Source organism: Marmota marmota, unplaced genomic scaffold (genome assembly GCF_001458135.2).
Source record: "Marmota marmota marmota unplaced genomic scaffold, marMar, whole genome shotgun sequence".
Lineage (NCBI taxonomy): Eukaryota > Metazoa > Chordata > Mammalia > Rodentia > Sciuridae > Marmota > Marmota marmota.
In genome coordinates, this window is record NW_025999990.1 from 45,690,880 (window position 1) to 45,711,104 (window position 20,225).

A 20,225-nucleotide genomic window follows, 5' to 3' on the forward strand; every position below is an offset into this window, starting at 1 on the left:
TCTTCTTTTATTATACAGCTTCTTGTTTAAGCAGGTCTTGTGCTGTGACTTTAAATTTACCGAGATGTTTCCAACTAAAACAAAGTTCTTCATCAAATCAAAGCAATGTTATTTGCTCTGATGATAAGCTAAAATGTAATAGCAACCTACAGAACAACACTTTTTCAAAGACTCACAGGGAAAACAGTGCCCAAATGAACTTGCTATATAAACTGTATTTTTTTCCTCTATAATTGATGTTCTTGGAGTTGACAGAAGAACACTATAAGCCACTGTAGAGTTGTATCAATTCTTCTCTAATACTTAGGTACAAGTTACTTGCGGGCTGTTCTTAAATTATTTAGGTTTAACGTACTGTGAGTTTCTATACTTTCAGAAATGTGAAATATTTATTTTCCTTCTGAATACTTTAACAGAATATTTTGTTGTACATTACACCAAAAGATTTTAGGTATTGAATTGTATTAGGTGTGAAAAGGTTACCATTGGGCTGGGGATGTGGCTCAAGCAGTAGCACGCTCGCCTGGCATGCGTGCGGCCCAGGTTCGATCCTCAGCACCACATACAAAGATGTTGTGCTCGCTGAAAACTAAAAAAAATAAATAAATATTTTTAAAAAAAGGTTACCATCATCAATGTTTTTTTGTCTGTAATTCAAATATTGTATATGAAGTGCAACTACATTCTAACAGTGAGCTTTAAGAGAAAAAAGTCTCAAAAGTAACTATCATCCTGTGATTGAATATATCTATTTGTACATTTTGCCTTTTTCTGTAAGGTTGTTATCTCTAAATGTACATATTTTAAGATAAAATCATAATGTAGATAAGATTTTTGTTCTGCTTCTTAATATTTTAGTACTATAATTTATACTTTTAGCCCATCCCTATCATAACAGCTGTGGTTACTGCTAAAATTTTTCATGATTCTGAATAATTTTATCAGTAATAGGGAGGAGGTATTTATTCCAACATATTTCCAAAAGTTTCTTGAGCTGATTATTTCTTGTATTTATTTTAAAGTGTTGTTTTCTGTTTTTCTTAAAGCAAAGAGAAACCAGCCTTTGGAAAGTTGAGTATAAATAAACCTGCATCTGAAAGAAAAGTCTCTATATTTGGTAAAAGGTAATGTTTTAAATGATTAAATTTTTAGGTTATATCTGCTTTAGATGGTAATAAGAGATAAATTAACCCATTCAGATCACTATTTTATTGTTACATGTGAATAATTGGAAGTTCTATACCTAGCACTCAAATACTATAGAATCATAGATTATAAAATGAGGAACTAATCCCACATTTGAGTCTCATCTTTTTCATACTCTTAATGAGAACTCCAAGGAGCATTTGTTGTATGGGCTTTATCTATCAATATTAGCCATTTAAAAATTAACACTGCGAAGATTTTAAAATATATATATTAATTCAATTTAAAATAGCAATAAGACTACTACATAGTAAAATAAATAATGTGTTTTTAATGTTAAAAAACATGTTTCCAAAAACAAAACTATTTCAGAGAGAAGAGTGACATTGTTTTCCAGTTTTGCAAATCTCTTTTAATATGTGGCTTTATAGAAGATAGGTAGATTCTCATATCTGCTTCTGCAGTCTATTAGAATATGATGCATCTTATAGCCAGCCTCTGGAAAACTTCACTATACACTCATGGATAAAATGAGCCAGGCACAGTGGTACATACCTGTAATCCCAGCACCCAGCTGAGGTAGATCATAGATCACAAGTTCTAGGCCAACCTCAATAACTTAGCAAGACCCTCTCTCAAAATAAAAAGGTCTGGCCAGACATGATGGCTGGAGACAAAAACAGTGTATCCTCACAAGGCAGTTTTGAGGATTGATTGAAGGAGATGATAATATTTATAAGATCTAACATTTGTTGAGCATTTCTAAAGCCCAGATATTAAGTGCTTTTCTGTGTTAACTCTTAATCTCCAAAGGCAGATTTCCCACAAGAAATAGTGAGAAATGATGAGTTTCAGGGAGCAATTATGGAGGGGTAAATAAAAGCACAAGGACTTGGGTTATTGAATAAACGTGTAGAACAGTTGGTGCAGAAGATCTTGTGGACTCAGTACACATTAGAGGAGAGTGTATGTGTTGTTAATGAAAAGTATCAGTGTATTTTTATCCCTGCCTTATTTTATATCTAAATTTTCTTTTAACTGTTATAACTTCATATTTTACATTCTCTTTACTTTATTTATTTGCTTACTTGTTTATTTATTTAGTACTGGGAATTGAACCCGGGGCATTCAACCACTGAGCCACATCCCCAGCCCTATTGTATTTTATTTAGAGACAGAGTCTCACCAAGTTTCTTAGTACCTCACTTTTACTAAGGCTAGCTTTGAACTCATGATCCTCTTGCCACAGCCTCCTGAGCCGCTGAGATTACAGGCATGCACCATCACGCCCAGCTCTCTCTACTTTAAATAATAGAATTCTGTTTAAGTAAATAAGGATTAAAAAATTAAACTTTAATGCTTGGTGCCAATGTTAAAAATAATAATAATAATAATAACAACAGCAACAACTTAGACTTGACCACAGAAAGAAATATCTTTGACTTTTAAAACTGTGTTTCCAGAACTAGTGGACATGGATCCCGGAATAGTCAAATTGGCATATTTTCCAGTTCTGAAAAAGTCAAGGACCCAAGACCACTTAATGACAAAGCATTCATTCAGCAGTGTATTCGACAACTCTGTGAGGTATTTTATAATTCAAATAATAATTGTGAATGTCCTTTTAGGTATTTTCCAATAATTTTATTATGACAAAATGTTTGATGTTTCATAAAAGTTATTGTAGTTTCTTACAGAAAATGGTTATGCATATAGTGTATCCATGAAATCTCTACAAGCTCCATCTGTTAAAGACTTCCTGAAGATCTTCACTTTTCTTTATGGCTTCCTGTGCCCTTCATATGAACTTCCTGACACAAAATTTGAAGAAGAGGTTCCAAGAATCTTTAAAGACCTTGGGTATGAACATTATTAATATTTCTTAGTCTGGGGAAATTATTGGAACCTAAAAACCAAATTCAATAAATTTAATGTTTGAGTTAGAAAAGTAACATGTTTTATGATGATTACTGTGAACAAAACATATAGAATGAATAGAAGAGGAATTATACTGTGGATATATTAGTCTGTTTCGTGTTTGACTTATAAAGAACAGGCATTTATTTAGCTCATGGTCTAGGGGGTTAGAAAACCCAAAAGCATGGTGTCAGCATCTGCTCTGTACCTTGTGAGGGCTGGATCATGACATGGAAGAGGGTATCACATGGCAAAACAATACAAATGTGTCAGAGAGATCTGACTTTTATAATAAGCCACTCCCTCAATAACATTCCTCTAGATGGATTAATCCATTCATGAAGGCTCTGCCAGTCACCTCCCAAAAGTCCCACCTCTGAATATCATTAACATCTGACTTTATGGATTAAGTTTCCAATCCATGAATTCTGGGAGATGAACATTCACACCATAGCAGTAAGTTAGTACAGAACTACATGTGATAGAGCATGAGGCCCTAAACTTCCGAAGTGATGGGGTAGAAAGTACATGCTGGTTACCACAGGTTTTTTGTTTTGTTTTTTTTTTAATAAATATTTTATTTAGTTGTAGTTGAACACAATACATTTATTTTAATTTATTTTTATGTAGTGCTGAGGATCGAACCCAGCACCTTGCACATGCTAGGCGAGTGCTCTACTGCTGAGCCATAACCCCAGCCCTGGTTACCACAGATTTTATGGAAACAAAAACAACAGCATTGAGGTCTGATGGAGTGAATATGAATTTGGAAAGAGCTAAATAGAGTAAGCACAGTGTTGGATTTGGGGATGAGTAGTTCTTACAGGTGGTTTATTGAATTTAGGGAAACAAAAGATCTTTTGCTAGGACTCCAACATGGCTGATTATAAATCAAATTCCACATATTAAGGGCTTATAAATACAAATTAATGTGCAGAGAAGAAACCAAAAATACACAAAATCATTTTGGAGAGTTAGATGACTAGCACAGAATCGCAATAAAATATTTTCTAAACAAGTTAAAATAATGGAATGTGGGGAATTTTAAAAACGTAACTTCTTGCTTAATTTGCCCATTATTTTTACCATATTAATATAAGCTTTTTTTTTTTGTCCCCCCCCCCGCAGGTATCCTTTTGCACTGTCCAAAAGTTCCATGTACACAGTGGGAGCCCCACATACCTGGCCTCACATTGTAGCAGCCTTGGTTTGGCTAATAGACTGCATCAAGGTATTTGGTTTCACCTTTTGAATGTATACATAGGAAAGTTTGGGTTTTTTCTCTAAAAGGTAGTCTTGCTTTTGCCACTTATCTCAAGTCTGCTTCAAAGTTTTCATTTTTCAAAGTGCATTTAAGTTCCTGAGACTATCAACATATGTCATGAGAGGTGAGGGAGATAAAGTTCGTGTTGGCAAAGAGGTTATTCATTTTCATGAGGTTTTACAGTTTAAATTAAAATGAATCAATAGGAAATTGATTTTTTTTTTATTTTCCCTCATGAAATTCAGTTTCTCCTGTTTTAAAACTAAAATCAGTATTTATTGTAAAAAGTTTTAGAAAATACTGAATGATGTACCCATAATCTCTCAGTTTAGAGACAACTTAAAGCATTTCTTTTGGTTTTAATTTTTTATTTGTTTTTGTGGGGCTGGGGATTGAAGCCTGGGCCTCAAGCATACTAAATAACTAAGTCGTACCCCCATCCTGGGTATGGTTTTAAAAATGCTTTATTACTTTGCAAAGTATGTACAGTCATGTGCCACATAATGACATATCAGTCAGTGATAGCATTTATAACAATAGCCCCATAAATCTATCGTAGACCTGAAAATTTTCTATCACTTTGAGATATTATTTTTACCATATTAATATAAGCTTTTTTTATATTAAGCATTACTTATTATATGTTGTTAAGCATTACTCACATTTTTATGGTGTTGCTGGTATAAACAAGGCTACTATGCTTTGTGACTGAATTAAGTACTTACTATACCATACTTTTTATTGTTACTTTAAAGTTACCTACTCATTTTTAAAAATGTTTACTATAAAACAGTGTGCCATGTTATGCAGGCAGCAGCCTCATGCATCTTGTGTTTACCACATTTCTTGATTGGATCAAGAGGCCATGTCAAGTGATTGACCAATACCATCTAGGTGTATGTAAGTACACTATGATGTTTGCACAAAGACAGAATTGACCAATGCATTTCTCAGAATGTGTCCCCATCATTAGGTGATGCATGACTGTATTTTCTTTTATATATTGACAAATTCCCTCCAGGAAACTTGTTTCATTAAATACTCAACAATGTGTGAACATACTCCTTTTCCTATATCATAGGCATTACTATCAAAATCCACCAATTTGGGAGCTGAAAAATAGCTTGTTTTAGTATGTGTATTTTTTGTTGTTTTTGTTAATTTTTTAAGTTAATGGATCTTTATTTTTTATTTATTTATATGGGGTGCTAAGAATCAAACCTAGTGCCTCACATGCTAGGCAAGCACTCTGCAACTAATCTATACTTCCAGCTGCATTGTTTTTAATAGTTGGCAACATAACAAGCAAAAAAAAGATCACTAATATTTTCATATTTGCATTTTTTGCTATTTTATTTGTTTTTTGTTGTTGTCGTTTGTTTTAACTGTGTTTAGGGATCAATTCCAGGTGATTGTTAGGTAAACAGTCTATCATTGAGCTATATCCAACCCAAGATTGCCATTGTGTAGTGCAAAAATGATTCATTTAGGGCTGAAGGTATAGCTCAGTGGTAGACCACTTGCCTAGCATACATGAGACCCTGGCTTCCATCCCTAGCACTAGAAAAAAATAATAACATAAGTTAAAGAAATTAGCCCCTGTCTATATTATTTTATATTATTATTATATTATTTTATTTTCCTTTTGATTTTATGTACTCTGTTTTGACTATTCTGAATTATGAATTTTTATCTAGTCTCTTCCTTTTGTAGCTTCTGAGTTTCCTGTCCTACTTAGCAATAGAATTCTTAAAACCAGTATGGTCCCCTGACATTCTCTTGGTCACCAAAAGCCCTTAAGTAAATGTAAGTAGGCAGTGGGTAGATGGATTTTGACCCAAGAACCATGCTAGTACATGGAGCATCAGCAGTTGTCAAAAAAAAAAAAGAATAGAAATCCAATACCAGCGCCCATTAATAAAGCACAAATTATTGGACTTTATATATAACATTTATACATTTAACTTGTCTCACATACCCCACGGACATGGTAACCACCTCTGCATTCTCGCTATCAGGTATCCCTATTAGCGCTGGAATACTTCAACCTTATTTGCCTAAGCGTCTTAGGATTTTGTTATGTGGTTGTGAGATAACATCTCCAGATGTACAGGAACTGCTGTGACTGGTCAGAGAGAGACCTCTTTTTTGGACAGTACTGGGATGTCCATCTAGGGCCTCACACATTCCAGGCAAGCATTGGAGCACTGGGCTTCATTCTCAGCCCTTTTTATAACTTATTTTGAAACAGTCTTGTTAAATTGCCCAGGCTGGACTCCAATTTGTGATCCTCCCACCTCAGCCTCCTGAGTTGCTGGGATTACAGACACTGCATCCAGCTAGAAAAAGAGATCTCTTGAGATGCCTCCAAGCCCATTATTTAGGTTGGAATCCCCTCTTTCCTATCTTGCTTTTCTCAATGTGATAAAATTGAACACTGCAGCAACATAGAATCCATGAGACACTATAGGTTTCTTGTTCTAATTGTCTTTCCCATTTAATCTTAGAATTTTAGTCACACCTGGGAAGGCCTCCTTTATTCCCTGGTGTTTTTTTGTTTGTTTGTTCTTTTTTTTTTTTTTTTTTAATGCCTCCAGTTATTTTCCCTAGTACTTTTATGGCTTCTTTGTATTGTTGTTCATTTTTTTGTTTTCTGTTTTTTGTTTTTTTCTTTTTTTGAGACAAGGTCTCACTGTGTTGCCCAGTCTTGTCTCAAAATCCAAGGCTCATGTGATCAGCCTCCCAGATAGCTGGACTACAGGTGTATGCCAACACACCCAGCTTTGTGTTGTTTGAAATCTTTATCCCTCTGCAATTTATTTTAGCTTAAGAAAGAGAAAGCATTATTTTTTAAATAACTCACTCACATATCTTAGTAACATTTACTGAATAACCTATCGTTTCCCAACAATTTGGAGCTGTTCTCAATGTATTCTTAGATCTGTTTTTTCTTTTCTCCTATCCCTGCATCATGAGCATTCTAATTGCTTTGCTTTCTAACATATTTTATGTAGTAGAGGCAGATTTTTATTGCTTTTCACAAGTTATCTAGCTATTCTCAGATCCTCACTTTTAAAGCCATTTTGCTTTTGCTCCCCATTGACATCACATTGAATTCATAGATACATTGGGGGGAGGGGATTTCTATCTTGATGATATTCAGTCTCATCATTTGGAAAAGTAGTCAATCTCTTTTTTCCTATCTCTTTTGCTCCTTCAGTTTTATTATTTAGTTTTAATGTATTAAGATAGAGATAATGTTTTTCGTGTTGAAGTTCATCTGCTTTAACCAGGAATGGGTAAAGGTTGTTGTATGCTTTTGCAGGATCTATTGAGAGTATTCTTTTTCTCTTGACCTGGTTTCCTAATAACCTCTGTTTGTTCATTGTTTATTATTCTTTTGCTACACTCCCAAATTGCTTGTTAATATTTCATAAAGTTTGGTTTCTTCTTTCATTCTCTCTATGCCTCCTTTCAGAGCTTGGCACATAATCGGTTTGAGTGGCAGTAGTTTAAAAAGTCCCCTGTCTCCTCTACTGATGACCATGAATAGGAGGGTTGTATGTGCCCCTAGAGTTCCCTGCTAGCCTTTGTTTAATGATCAAGGGGGCAGAGCCTGGCTTATCTCATATCCCTCTGCAGGTTTTCTGCCTGAAGTTTCACAATCTTGAGAAGTGGTAGTATTTTGAAAAAAAATGTAATCTTTAGCTGAAAAAAATGCCTCAAGTGTATTTGCTGTACTGGAGACTGAACTTGAACTTAAGGAAATTTCTATTAAACCATAAAATGTTATGCGTTAGCACTGGGTCACATCCCAGCTGTTTTATTTTTTATTTTGAGATAAGGTCTCACTAAGTTGCCTATGCTGGCCTTGGATTCATAATTCTTCTCCTTTATCCTCTCAAATTGCTGGGATTATAGGTGTGTACCATCATGCCTAGCTATATTTCTTTTTATCTCTGTACAATTTCAAGTTGCAACTATTTCAACCAAATCTTCTCATTTTAAAACTGTCAGTCCTTGCAGTTGAGGTTTCTATAGTTCCTGGAGAATCTGTCTGTGTATGCTCTCCTTGAACCTTGCAGAGTAGTAACAGTTTTCACAAGGACATTTCACAAGGCAGCAGAAACTTCTTTATCCTAATGACAAGGTAGAAACTTCTGTTGTTTTCTTGGGCTCTGTCGTACATGTCTCTCAGACTTCATTAAACCAGACTGTCACCTGAGGCCCTGTCAATGAAAGACAAGGCAAAGAATGAATTGATAGAGCTCCCTGCGTCCACCCTAGACTTACAGAAAGTCTTCAGTGCCTTGAGATTAGGGAAAGGGTAGAAGGACAGGCAACTCTGGGCTAAGAACAGTGTCTTCCCAAAATCCTGTATATAAGTCCCAGGAAAAGAAAATTTCCCACCAAAAACCACCTTCATTTATTACTTTCAAATTTCAATAATTGTAGTATTTCTGAAATTATATATTGTAAAATTCAATCTAAAGTTCATATTTATACATGAGATTTACCAAAATTGAACTCAAAAGAAATAATTATTAGTTCACCTTTTCTATGGCAGTTCTGATTTAGATTCTTAGAGTTGCATTAAAATGTGTATATTCTCAATAGATTAATAGCTGTATAAGGATCCCATGTTTTTATCTATGGAGAAGAACTAAATGTGGAGCACTTCTTTCCAAAATTTTAAGGGATTTTTTACTAAAATTTCAAGGATCATGTTTTAAGATTCAATATAATATCCCAGAAAAACAAACTTTCAGTCATGCAATTAAAAGCTTCTAAAAATGACACTAAAAAACAAATTTGAGGGGCCAGGGTGGTGAATTAATGGTAGAACACTTGGCATAGTATATGTGAGGCACTGGGTTTTATACCTGGCACCACATAAAAATAAAATGAAAGATATTGTGTCCACCTACAACTAAAACAAAAACTATTAAAAAAAAAATGTGAGCCAGGAACATTGGAGCACACCTATAATTCCAGCAGCTCAGGGGCTCAGACAGGAGGATCACAAGTTTAAGGCCTGCCTTAGGAACTCCATGAGGCCCTAAGTAACTTCATGGGATCCTATCTTAAAAAAATAAAAAGGACTAGGAATATAGTTTCATGGTAAAGAGCTTCTGGGTTCAATTCCCAGAACCACCCTACCCTAAAAATTGACAAACATGAAAGCCATGTTTTTCACATCTAGACAATCAACTTACTACGTTGTTTATTTGCTAACTAGATATATACTGCCATGAAAGAAAGCTCACCTTTATTTGATGATGGACAGCCATGGGGAGAAGAAACTGAAGATGGAATTATACATAATAAGGTAAAATGTTTTATATATGTTTTATATATCTTTTCCTCCTCTTATAGAATGAAAATATTAATAATATTTTAATGTATTTGTTAATACAAAGGATAACAAATTGAATCTTAGAATATTACACATAGGTTCTTTATTTTGTTCTGACTTTTTAGTTTAGACATATTGTCACTTACCATGCACTTTTTATAGAACTATATACTTTACTGGAACCTAAGCTGTGTGACAAGCCTCCCCTCCCCCATTTCCTAAAATATGCCAATCTATATATCTAAATGGAATAAATACTAGATCCAAGGAATAACTTTTAAATGTTGAGATTATGCACTTGTGTTCCCAGTATACATAAAAGATCAATTACCACACGGGCCCCTAGAAGAAAAGCTTTCTATCTCTAATTTTAACCTTCACTCTTTGGAGCCTTTATCACCAAAAGAGAGTGGAAATAATTCCATTCTCATCTTTTATTACTGCCTGGTCAGTAGTTCAGAGATATATCAACTGATGTGTTATTACTGCCCTTTTTTGAGCAAGAATATGCATGCCCTTAACTACATCAGCAGTGATCCCAGCTGGAACTGCTTCTGGAAAGCCTTTGATCTTACCCTAGAGAGAGTTCTCCCACATTGCAATATGTGTGCTCAACTACATTTAGTTGTACCTCAGTTTCACCCAAATATAATTACCACCTATTAACTGTTAAATTTCTTGACATTCATCCAAAAGGTTTAAAACCATTAAAAGTTATTCTTGCCATCGGAGCTATTATTTCAAATGATTAAATATAGAGAAACACTTTGGAATCTATAAAGTGCTATTTTTAATTATAAAGAGTTTTCACTGTATTAAATTCACCAGATTCTGATCCTCAGCTTTGTGGGTCTGTAAACTCATTTTTTTTTTTTAATCTGTAAGATAAAAATTGGAACAAGCTTAGGGAAACTGATTCACTATTATGAAAAATCACGAGACTGATTTGAAGTAGAATAAAAATATATTATTTTACCATCAGTGGTAAGTCTGTCCAGTTATAGGAATACTTGTACTGCCTATTTAAGGTACTCCTTCCATATCAACCAAGTAATGAGAAAGTTGCTTGTAAGCAAAGAATTAGCACAAAGGGAATTGCTTTGCCTTCTAATAAAAATACTCATTCTCAGGAACCAAAATACCCAATGACTGCAAAATAGAGTGTTACTTTCTCTTGGATAAATATTCAGAATTTTGATGCTCTACTGTTTAGATCTCTATTTACCAGGCTGTTTTTGAGCTGGAAGTTGCAATGTAATTATAGCAAGTTTCCTTGTTTTTTTTGAGCTTGAAATTCTGAAGATATTTTTAAAATAGGAAATACATATTTATACCTCTTATTTATACCTAGCCACTCATGACATGAAATATAAAAAAAATTCCCTTATGTTCTGCTGCGGATGTACATTCCTGAAGAGTAACCAGGTCAATTTCAGCTTTACCACATGAGAAAGGAAGCAAGATAAATGACACATTTTTTTTTTTAAGAGAGGAAAGTTCCTAGTAATCTAATATTACATTTAGAAGTAGTATGCTGAGTATGTACAGCGTATAGGTTTCTGTCTCTTAATCATACAAATTTATATAACTACTTAGTGTTTCTGACTTCTTTTTTATTCAAAATAAATTTTCACTTAGAAATGTGGAACAAACTAACAGAATCATGACTTTGTTTTTAAAATCTGCTTTACCCAACCAGTTATTTTTGGACTACACCATAAAATGCTATGAGAGTTTCATGACTGGTGCTGACAGCTTTGAAGAGATGAATGCAGAGTTGCAGTCAAAGCTGAGTAAGTGTTCTCATACCCAGTATGCTTGCCTTCAGTCATTTACCTCTGCTCTTGGTATGGTAATTTATTTTGCCATATCTAATGTTCATAAGAGCTCTGTACTTTAAATGCATACAGATGCCTGCAGATTTTTTTCTTTGATGGAGAAAAGTAGTAGTGGAGTACAGAATACTGGTGTTGATGTCAGTCCTAAAGTCGCTTAGCGACTGTGAACTCAACAAAAAACTTAATCACTCTGACAAAGCTTTGCAGGATTAGATGGCAGTATAATACCAAACACGACCAGCAGCATTGAAAGTAATTAATAAATGTTATTTCTCTAAGGAGATAGTATCCCTCTTATGTCCTTGCTTTATTATTTGAAAACTTAAAGCACCAATTAGTCAAAAGACCTAAAGTCTCTTTTTAAATTCGCAGAAAGTTAACAGATCATTGTATTTCTAAATAAAGAAATATTTTTGTATTCAGTATAATCTGGTGACATCCCAATATTTAGTGGCTAACTCTAAAATGATCCAGGGACATTATTTTATATTGTTCCTTAAGTTAGAATTACCTTGTATATAAAATGTCAGAGAAAGGTAAAATAGATATGTGAAGCTGTTTCTTCAAAAACAATTGAGTCGATCAAAACAGGAGAATATCACCTCGCCACTCATGGCATGAAATGTAAAAAAAATTCCCTTATGTTCTGCTGGGAATGGACATTCCTGAAGAGTAACCAGGTCAATTTCAGCTTTACCACATGAGAAAGAAAGCAAGATAAATGACACTTTTTTTTTTTAAGAGAGGAAAGTTCCTAGTAATCTAATACAGAAAGCATCTAGTGAGTTACTTTATATTTCTGTATGTAATTAAGCATATAAATTAATTCATTTACCCATTCAAATTTTTGTTGTATATCTAGTATGTGTTAAGCATCATTTAGACACTGGGGATACAGTAATAAATATGAGATTAAAAGAATCCTTGCCCCTGTAAACTTACATTCTAATAGAAAGGGATAGTAATAAATGAACAACAATAAATCAAGCAGTGATTAGTGCTGTGGAGAAAAATCAAGTAGGGTAAGGGGAATAGAAAGTTACAGTGCAGGGCTGGGATTGTGGTAGAGCACTTGCATAGCATGTGTGAGGTACTGGGTTCGATCCTCAGTACCCACATTAAAATAAATAAAATAAAGATATTGTGTTCATCTACAACTTGTCCAGTGGAGCTACCCAGAGGCTGAAGCAGGAGGATTATAAGTTTAAGGCCAGCCTGGGCAAAACTTTGTGATTTGACCAGAGAGATAGAAGGCAAAAAATATTGTGGACTGAGTCTTATGAAGTTTTTTTTGGTTTTGTCTCCAGAGGATTTATATAATGTAGATGCTTCCAAGCTGGAATCATTAGCAGCGAAAAACAAAGCATTGAATGAACAGATTGCAAGATTGGAACAAGAGAGAGAAAAAGAGCCGGTTAGTAAATGTGTTTATGTACTACCTTGAGAGCTCTTATAGATTCTTGGTCTCCTTAGAGAATACTGGCTGTTTTTATCAAAAATTTTTTGAATGAGCTAACAAAGTAAGCTTCTTAAAAGTTAAATATTACATAGAATAAATTTCCATTGAAAACATGTTTGGTATCTATGGAGTTTTGTTTTCCCTTGGGATCTATCAGTCTTTGACTAATGGTGTTCAGAATATGATGAAAGATTTCTACCTTTTTACATAAGACCAGAAATAGCTTTTGAATAAAGTCCCCATGGTATATATCTCCAAAGAGCACTATTAACAAGAAGCCCTGAGTTTTATAGTTAGTAAAAAAAGGAATAGTGATATATCTGACTTACATATTATGCTAAGTGTTTTCTAAAGACTAAATTAAAATACTGATATCTTAATTTTATTTTGTGTATTACTAATGAAGCACCCAGGCTGTTCTGTAAAATAAACAATTTTAAATGATTGTGGTTTTTTTCTCTTTGCCCCTTGTGGGGATTTTTTGTTTTGATTTTTCCTATTCTAAACTGACTTATTGAAAAGTCCATGTCTTTATATAGGTAATAATAATATAGTGCTCTTTCATTTGATTCCTCCTAAAATGAAAGGGAATGCTAATTAAACTTTCTCTAAGATGAATTTAATAACATTGTTTTCTTTTAAAATGAAGTATGGAATGATTATTGATGAGAATAACTAATTTAATATTCTTTTCTCTTAAAGAACCGTCTAGAGTCATTAAGGAAGTTGAAAACTTCCTTACAAGCAGATGTTCAGAAATATCAGGCATACATGAGCAATTTGGAGTCTCATTCAGCCATTCTGGACCAGAAATTAAGTGGTCTTGATGAAGAAATTGCTAGAGTAGGTAAGCACAGCTAATGCTGAAAGAGATCATTCAGATGGGCATTGTCCCATATATGCCAAGACCTATGTTATCTATATCTATTTTGCTTCTATGGTAAATTTTTATAGCTGGTTACCAAGTTTCCAATGCCTTTTCTGTTTTCTGAAGCTGCTTTAACAAATTACTACAAACTTGGTAGTTTAAAACAAAAAAAAAAACTTACTCAGTCTATCGTAGTTACAGGTATTGTATGTCCAAAAACCAATAGCACTACACTCCCCCCAAGGACTTAGGGTGAATCTGTTCTTTGCCTCCTCCAGCTTTTGGTGTTGGACAGTGTTCCCAAGCTTGTATCTACATCACTACATTCTCTGATTCTCTGCCTTCATCTTTATATTGTCTTCCCTGTCCTTCATCTTTATATTGCCTTCCCTGTGTGTCTTTTTTTTTTTTTTTTTTAAGATGATGAGATGGAGTCTTGCCAGGTTACCTAGGCTGGCCTTAAACTTGCTATCCTCCTACCTCAGCCTCTTAAGGAACTGGGATTAAATGCTTGTGCCACTATGTTCAGTTTTCTTCTATGTGAAGTCTCCCTCTGCTTTGACCTTAGAAGGATGGTTGTGATATTTAAAGCCCACCTGCGTAATCCAGGGCTATCTGCTTGTCCCAGTATTCTTAATCACATCTGCAAAACTCCTTTTCCAAATAAAGTACTGTGTACAAGTTCCAGAGATTAGGACTTCATATATTTGTGTCACCATCATTCAACCTCCTCCACTTTTTCAAGCACAAGCTCTCTGAAGTCAACAGGGACCTACCCTAAGAACACATGCTGCCTGATATGAGAATGTGTGTGTGTGTGTGTGTGTGTGTTATTCCATATTTATTCTCTTCTGCTTTGTAATTAATAAGCCAGATTCTTGATCTCTGCCTGTTTCAGTGTGCTCTGTCTTACTCTCCATTGCTACAAATAAAAGCAGCTCAGCAGCTAAATCTGAAAATAAGATGAAAAGATGGAAGTACTACAATTCTCAAGAAGCAAAAGCACAACTAAAGAAACCTTGTTTGTATCCTGAGTCTTCCTATCCTTGTTTTCATAAACATATCCATCTTAATTGTAAAATTGGCAAATACTGTGGCACACGTATTTGATAGCATCTAGAAGGAGAGCAAAGGAAGATATCTACAAATCACAAAACTGTTGGGCTACAGTTCAAAAGTAAATACATGAACAAATTATCCTATTTACTTTCTCAGGAATTGGCCTTCTTGTATTTTATTTTAGGACTTTATAAGTTGAGTCTGTACCATGCAGGAATTATATAGATAATCCTCAGGAATTTTGATTTAACTCAGTCTATGGAGTATTGATCATCTGTCAAATCAAGTCTTGTAATTATCCCAAGTATTTGCTAAATCAGTTTTGTTTTTTTCCAAATGACTGTGATTTTGTATGTTTAATTTGCTCTAAACAAACTAACCATTTTACACTTGGCTCCTAGTCACTATCCTTTGTTTGTTCTCCATCATGACAAGGAACCATAGACTAATTTATTATTCTAACAATGTTTGTAATGTAATTAAGTCAATACTTTCTAACATTAATACAGTATGTTCCTTATTAGCATATAATTAAGAGAATTGTCATATTTCCTACTTCTGAAAATTTTTTCCCAATAGTTGCAAACTGAATAGATAAGAGAGTAATACTTCAGCTATCATTTATCATTTCAAAGTGGTTTAGTTTGAGAGATTAATTTTGTAACGATTAACCTAAGATGTCTTAATTCTTGGGAGTATTTTAACTTTCTTGATTATTTAAAGCCATTAGCAGCCAAGACTGTAAAAGATATATTTAAACTCTAAACATATTTTTGAACAGGTATTTGTGATAAATGCATAAAGTTTTACCTAAACCAACATTAATTTATTTTAAGTTCAGATGAGGAGCTTCCCAAATATTGGGCTTGGGCTATGTAATCCCAACAGCTCAGGAGGCTGAGGCAGGAAGATCACAAGTTCAAAACTAGCTTTAGCAACTTAGCACAGCCCTGCAACTTAGCAAGAACTTAGCAAGACCCTGTCTTAAAAAAGAAAAAGAACTGGGGATATGAGTAAGTGGTTAAACACCTCTGGGTTTAATTTATTTATATGCAGTGCTGAGAATCAAACCCAGTGCCTCACACATGGTAGGCTAAGCAAGCGCACTACCACTGAGCCACAACCCTAGCCCTAAAAACTTTATTTTAATGAAATAAAGTTTTTATATTTGTGGATGTGGTTTTTCTGGCTATTCGAAGAGTCATCTATTGTGCCTGGAGTTGTGGCTCTGTGATAGAGCGCTTGCCTAGCATGTGTGAGGTACTGGGTCTGGTTCTCAACACTGCATACAAATAAATAAAAAATAAAGGTCCACTAACAACTAAATATTTTTAAAAATAAAAACCTAAAGTTTATTTTTTTTAAAAAGTCATCTATTAAAAGCATTTAAATGAACATTAACAGAAACAGACTAGCCCTCTTACCCCTCTTAAGTACAAATATTCTTAATTGTAATTATTATGTATTAGGTTACAATTTTTTCATATACTACTTTCTGAAAACCATAGTAAAACAATAGAGAAATAAAATACTAACATAGAACGTTAACTGTATTATTTCCAAGAATGTTATTAGCAAGAGACCTAAATTAGCCAAAAGAAGGAAGAAATATATATGTATACAACTTGGATAGTTAGACATCGGTCCTGTTAAATAATGGCATCAGTTTTTTTGTAGGAATTGAAGAAGTTAAAAGTTTGTTTTTTTCCAATTCAGAACTAGAATGTGAAACAATAAAACAGGAGAATGCACGTCTACTGAATATTGTTGATAACCAGAAGTACTCAGTTGCAGACATAGAGAGAATAAATCATGAAAAAAACGAATTGCAGCAGACCATTAATAAATTAACCAAGGAACTGGAAGCTGAACAACAGCAGTTATGGAATGAAGAGTTAAAGTATGCCAGAGGCAAAGAGGCGGTAAGTCGTACCATTTTCAGTGGCAACTCATTATTGTTGACCTTTTTAAAGGTCTATTCCAATTAAGAAGAACTTGGTGGGTAGACTAAATTGGCTAAAGAGGTAAAATTGTCTAACATTGACATTTAGCATGACTAAAATACTCATTACTTTTATGTCAATTCAGTAACACTTTCTCACAGTCATATTTAAGGTATACTGTATTTTATAACAGTGAACGAAGAAATAAACAAAAAAATATCTCTTAAGACCATGAAATAATTTTCATAAATCCCATCTGTAGAGGAGGAAATGAATCCCTCTTCATTTACCTATTCACTCTTCATACATTTCTGTAACAGCCACTGTGTGCCACTTACTCTGCTGAGCATAGGGGAAATAAAGATAAAAATGCAAAGACTCTTCCATCAAGAAACATCTGACCTAGCCCAGCAGAGTGGCAAATGCCCATAACCCCAGCCTCTCAGAAGGCTGAGGCAGAGATAACACAAGTTTGAGTCCAGCCTCAACAACTTGGCAAGACAGTGTTCCAAAACAGAAAATAAAGATGACTGGTAGGGTTCCCCTGGGCTCAATCCCCAGTGCAGTACTGCCAAAAAGGAAGAAAGGAACCTCCTTATATTTTCTATTGAGATCAAATTCTAATAGATATTTGCACAAGGTGCTAAGGAAGCATGTAGTATACCTAACCCAGATTTAGTGTGCATGATGTGGGGAAATGGATGAGAAGGTTTTTAGAAAAGGCTTCCTTTAAGAGATAACACTTCAAATTGAATTAGGAAGTATAAGAAAGAATTAACATGGCAACTCTTTTTTGCATGAATTAGCAAAAAAGGAATATATGGGAAGGCTCAGACTAAGCAGCCTAATGTACAAGCTTTTCTTGTGGTTTATAAGTTCAGTCATTATCCTGAAAACTCTCAGAACTTAAAAATTATAAACAGGTGTGATCACCTCTTCAGAAAGATGTTATTTTTGGCAATGTGAAAAATGTGTTGGAAGGGAGCAAAACAGTTAAATAAGGATCTGAAGCAGTAATCTAGGGAGAAATTACAAGCTAAATTTAGGTAATGCTAATAGGGATTCTAAGAAGTGGGTGGATTCTAGCTACTTAGGAGGTACAGTAAATGAGATAGATGAAAGAGAGGGGGAGCAGCCATGTGTCTAGCTTGCACAGTTAGGTGAGTAGTAGTACCACTTACTTGGGAATAGAAGAGAAATAAGAAATAAGTCAGGAATGAGGATAGACGTATTGTTTATATGCGGCATCCAGGACATAATAAACTATTTGTATATATGGGTTTAGACTTCAGCATAAAAGAACCAAATTACTTAGCCTAAGCTTAGTTTTATAGATAATACTTTAATAATTTAGCCAACATTGTCGATAAAGTAGACTTTCTGACCATATGAATTTCTAGATAATGAAAGGTTAGTCTTATTTTTGTAGGCAATCTTCATTATCCTGCCATACTTAATTTCCGTGCATTCTTTACTCTTACTTGTAGCCTATTAATTAGTTCCAGTTATCTTTTTTTTTTTTAAAGGGTTTAAAGTGTTTTTCTTATTTAATGGAGAAAAATAGAGAGTAGAGAGTTTCAGACTTACATTTTTGCTTTAAAGTTCTTCATTCTTTCATTTTCATTTATGATGTTTGCTTATTGGTAGATGTAGTTTGAAAATCTGATTAACATCTGATTTTTGTTCCAAAATAATGATTTTTTTTATCTTATTACCTCCAGTACTTTCCTTATTACAGTTTTTTTATTATTTTTTTAGTTATAGTTGAATACAATATCTTCATTTTGTTTATTTATTTATATGTGGTGCTGAGGATCGAATCCAGTACCTCATATGTACGAAGCAAGCACTCCACCATTGGGCTACAACTCCAGCCCATTTAGTACAGTATTTATTACACATTTATCACATGAAAAAAATTGTTAAAGCAGAGCAGCTTAGTTTTTTTCACTAAGGGGGCAACACTAGTTTCTATTCCTGATCACATTTATAAACTGCATTATAGACGTAATCAAAGAGATTTGGTTTTTGTTTTGGTTTTGTTTTATTATTTGCAGTGGTGAGGTTCAAACCCAGTGCCTCTCAAGGGCTTTATCACTGAGCTACATCCCCAGCCTGCAGATAATTTCTTGAACATTCAGATTTTAACTGATTTATTGAAAGTGAATTTTACACACCAACATATAAGAATCTCAATATGAAATGGACAGTTCAATATTAACAAAGCTTTACCTCCTTTCTTTACCCTGTTTTACATAATTCTGCTCTTTCCTTGGCCATCTGTTTTTCTTCATCTTCCTGACATTGCTAGGTAAACTCTCCGCTTGTGTATCAAGGAGAAAAAGGGAAATTTATAGGAAATAGGGGTTGGAATTGTAGCTCAGTGGTAGAATGCTTACCATATGTGAGGCCGTGGGTTCAATCCCAACCACGGGAAGGAAAGGGAGATGGCCTCTGGTGGCCAGACAAAGTCTTCAAACCTAGCCTAGAATTTCATAAACCTCGGGTTTGGCCCTGGGTTTGCCACTATCCACCTATGTGACCCCATCATGTCATCTAACCTCCCATAGTCTCCATTTGCTTCTTCAGGAAATTAAACATGGTTAGACTTAATCAGTGTATCTGAAATTAATTACTTCACTATACCTTATCTCACCAGCACTGTACAATAAAGGGAAGTTATGAATTTCTGAACTAGGTGAAATCTAAGTTTAATAAACTATAATTAGTAGTTGGATGACCAAGCTGAATGGAGAAAAAAAATTGAGGAAGTGGGAAAGCAGTGGACTGAGGATGAGCCAGAGCAAGGCCATGGACAGTGAAAACAAAACTTAGAGCAGTGGGTCCCTCAGAATTAGTTAAGAGGGATATTAAAGGATGGTGGCAGTACACACAAAAGATCAGTATAAACATTTCATTCATTTATCATCCTACCCCAGGACTAATTTTTGTTCCACATCTCAGCTCTGGTATTAGCCTTCTGGAGTTGAGATGGACATTGTACTAAATCTATATTCATCAGGAAAGAGTGTGATAAATTTTTGCTGTGTGAATTGATATAGGAAAGAGAAACTAAAGACACATGTGCCACATATTTGCTCTCCTTGCAGTTAGGTACAATAAAGCATACGAGCTTTTGGAAGCTAATTTCATTAGATTTAAAAGAAAAGAACAGAAGAAACTATTCCCAGCATTATTTAGCATAAGGACAAATAGAACTACATACTTTAATGATTCCAAGAGAGCTACTATATTTTAGTAAAGTAATAGAAATGATTTCCTAATTGATTATTAGAAAAATCTTAATATACAAGTAGTATTGCTTTGAGATCTAATGCTTTTTTTGAAATTAAAAATGCTTTGCCATTGCATTTC

At 34.2% G+C, this 20,225-nt stretch overlaps 1 protein-coding gene across 2 annotated transcripts in view; it reads left to right on the forward strand.

The window, feature by feature from the left end:
- Ndc80 (NDC80 kinetochore complex component) overlaps positions 1–20,225 on the forward strand; it is a 39,152-nt gene that overhangs the window by 1,751 nt on the left and 17,176 nt on the right. Inside the window, exons 3-11 of one of the 2 annotated variants that reach the window (XM_015482513.2) lie at positions 1,047–1,124; positions 2,610–2,733; positions 2,834–3,006; positions 4,192–4,294; positions 9,567–9,656; positions 11,383–11,476; positions 12,829–12,935; positions 13,683–13,827; positions 16,624–16,829. In XM_015482513.2, the coding sequence (XP_015337999.1) occupies positions 1,047–1,124; positions 2,610–2,733; positions 2,834–3,006; positions 4,192–4,294; positions 9,567–9,656; positions 11,383–11,476; positions 12,829–12,935; positions 13,683–13,827; positions 16,624–16,829 (1,120 nt within the window). Of the gene's footprint in view, positions 1–1,046; positions 1,125–2,609; positions 2,734–2,833; positions 3,007–4,191; positions 4,295–9,566; positions 9,657–11,382; positions 11,477–12,828; positions 12,936–13,682; positions 13,828–16,623; positions 16,830–20,225 lie in introns of those variants that run through there. The other variant, XM_015482515.2, reaches the window with a different exon arrangement.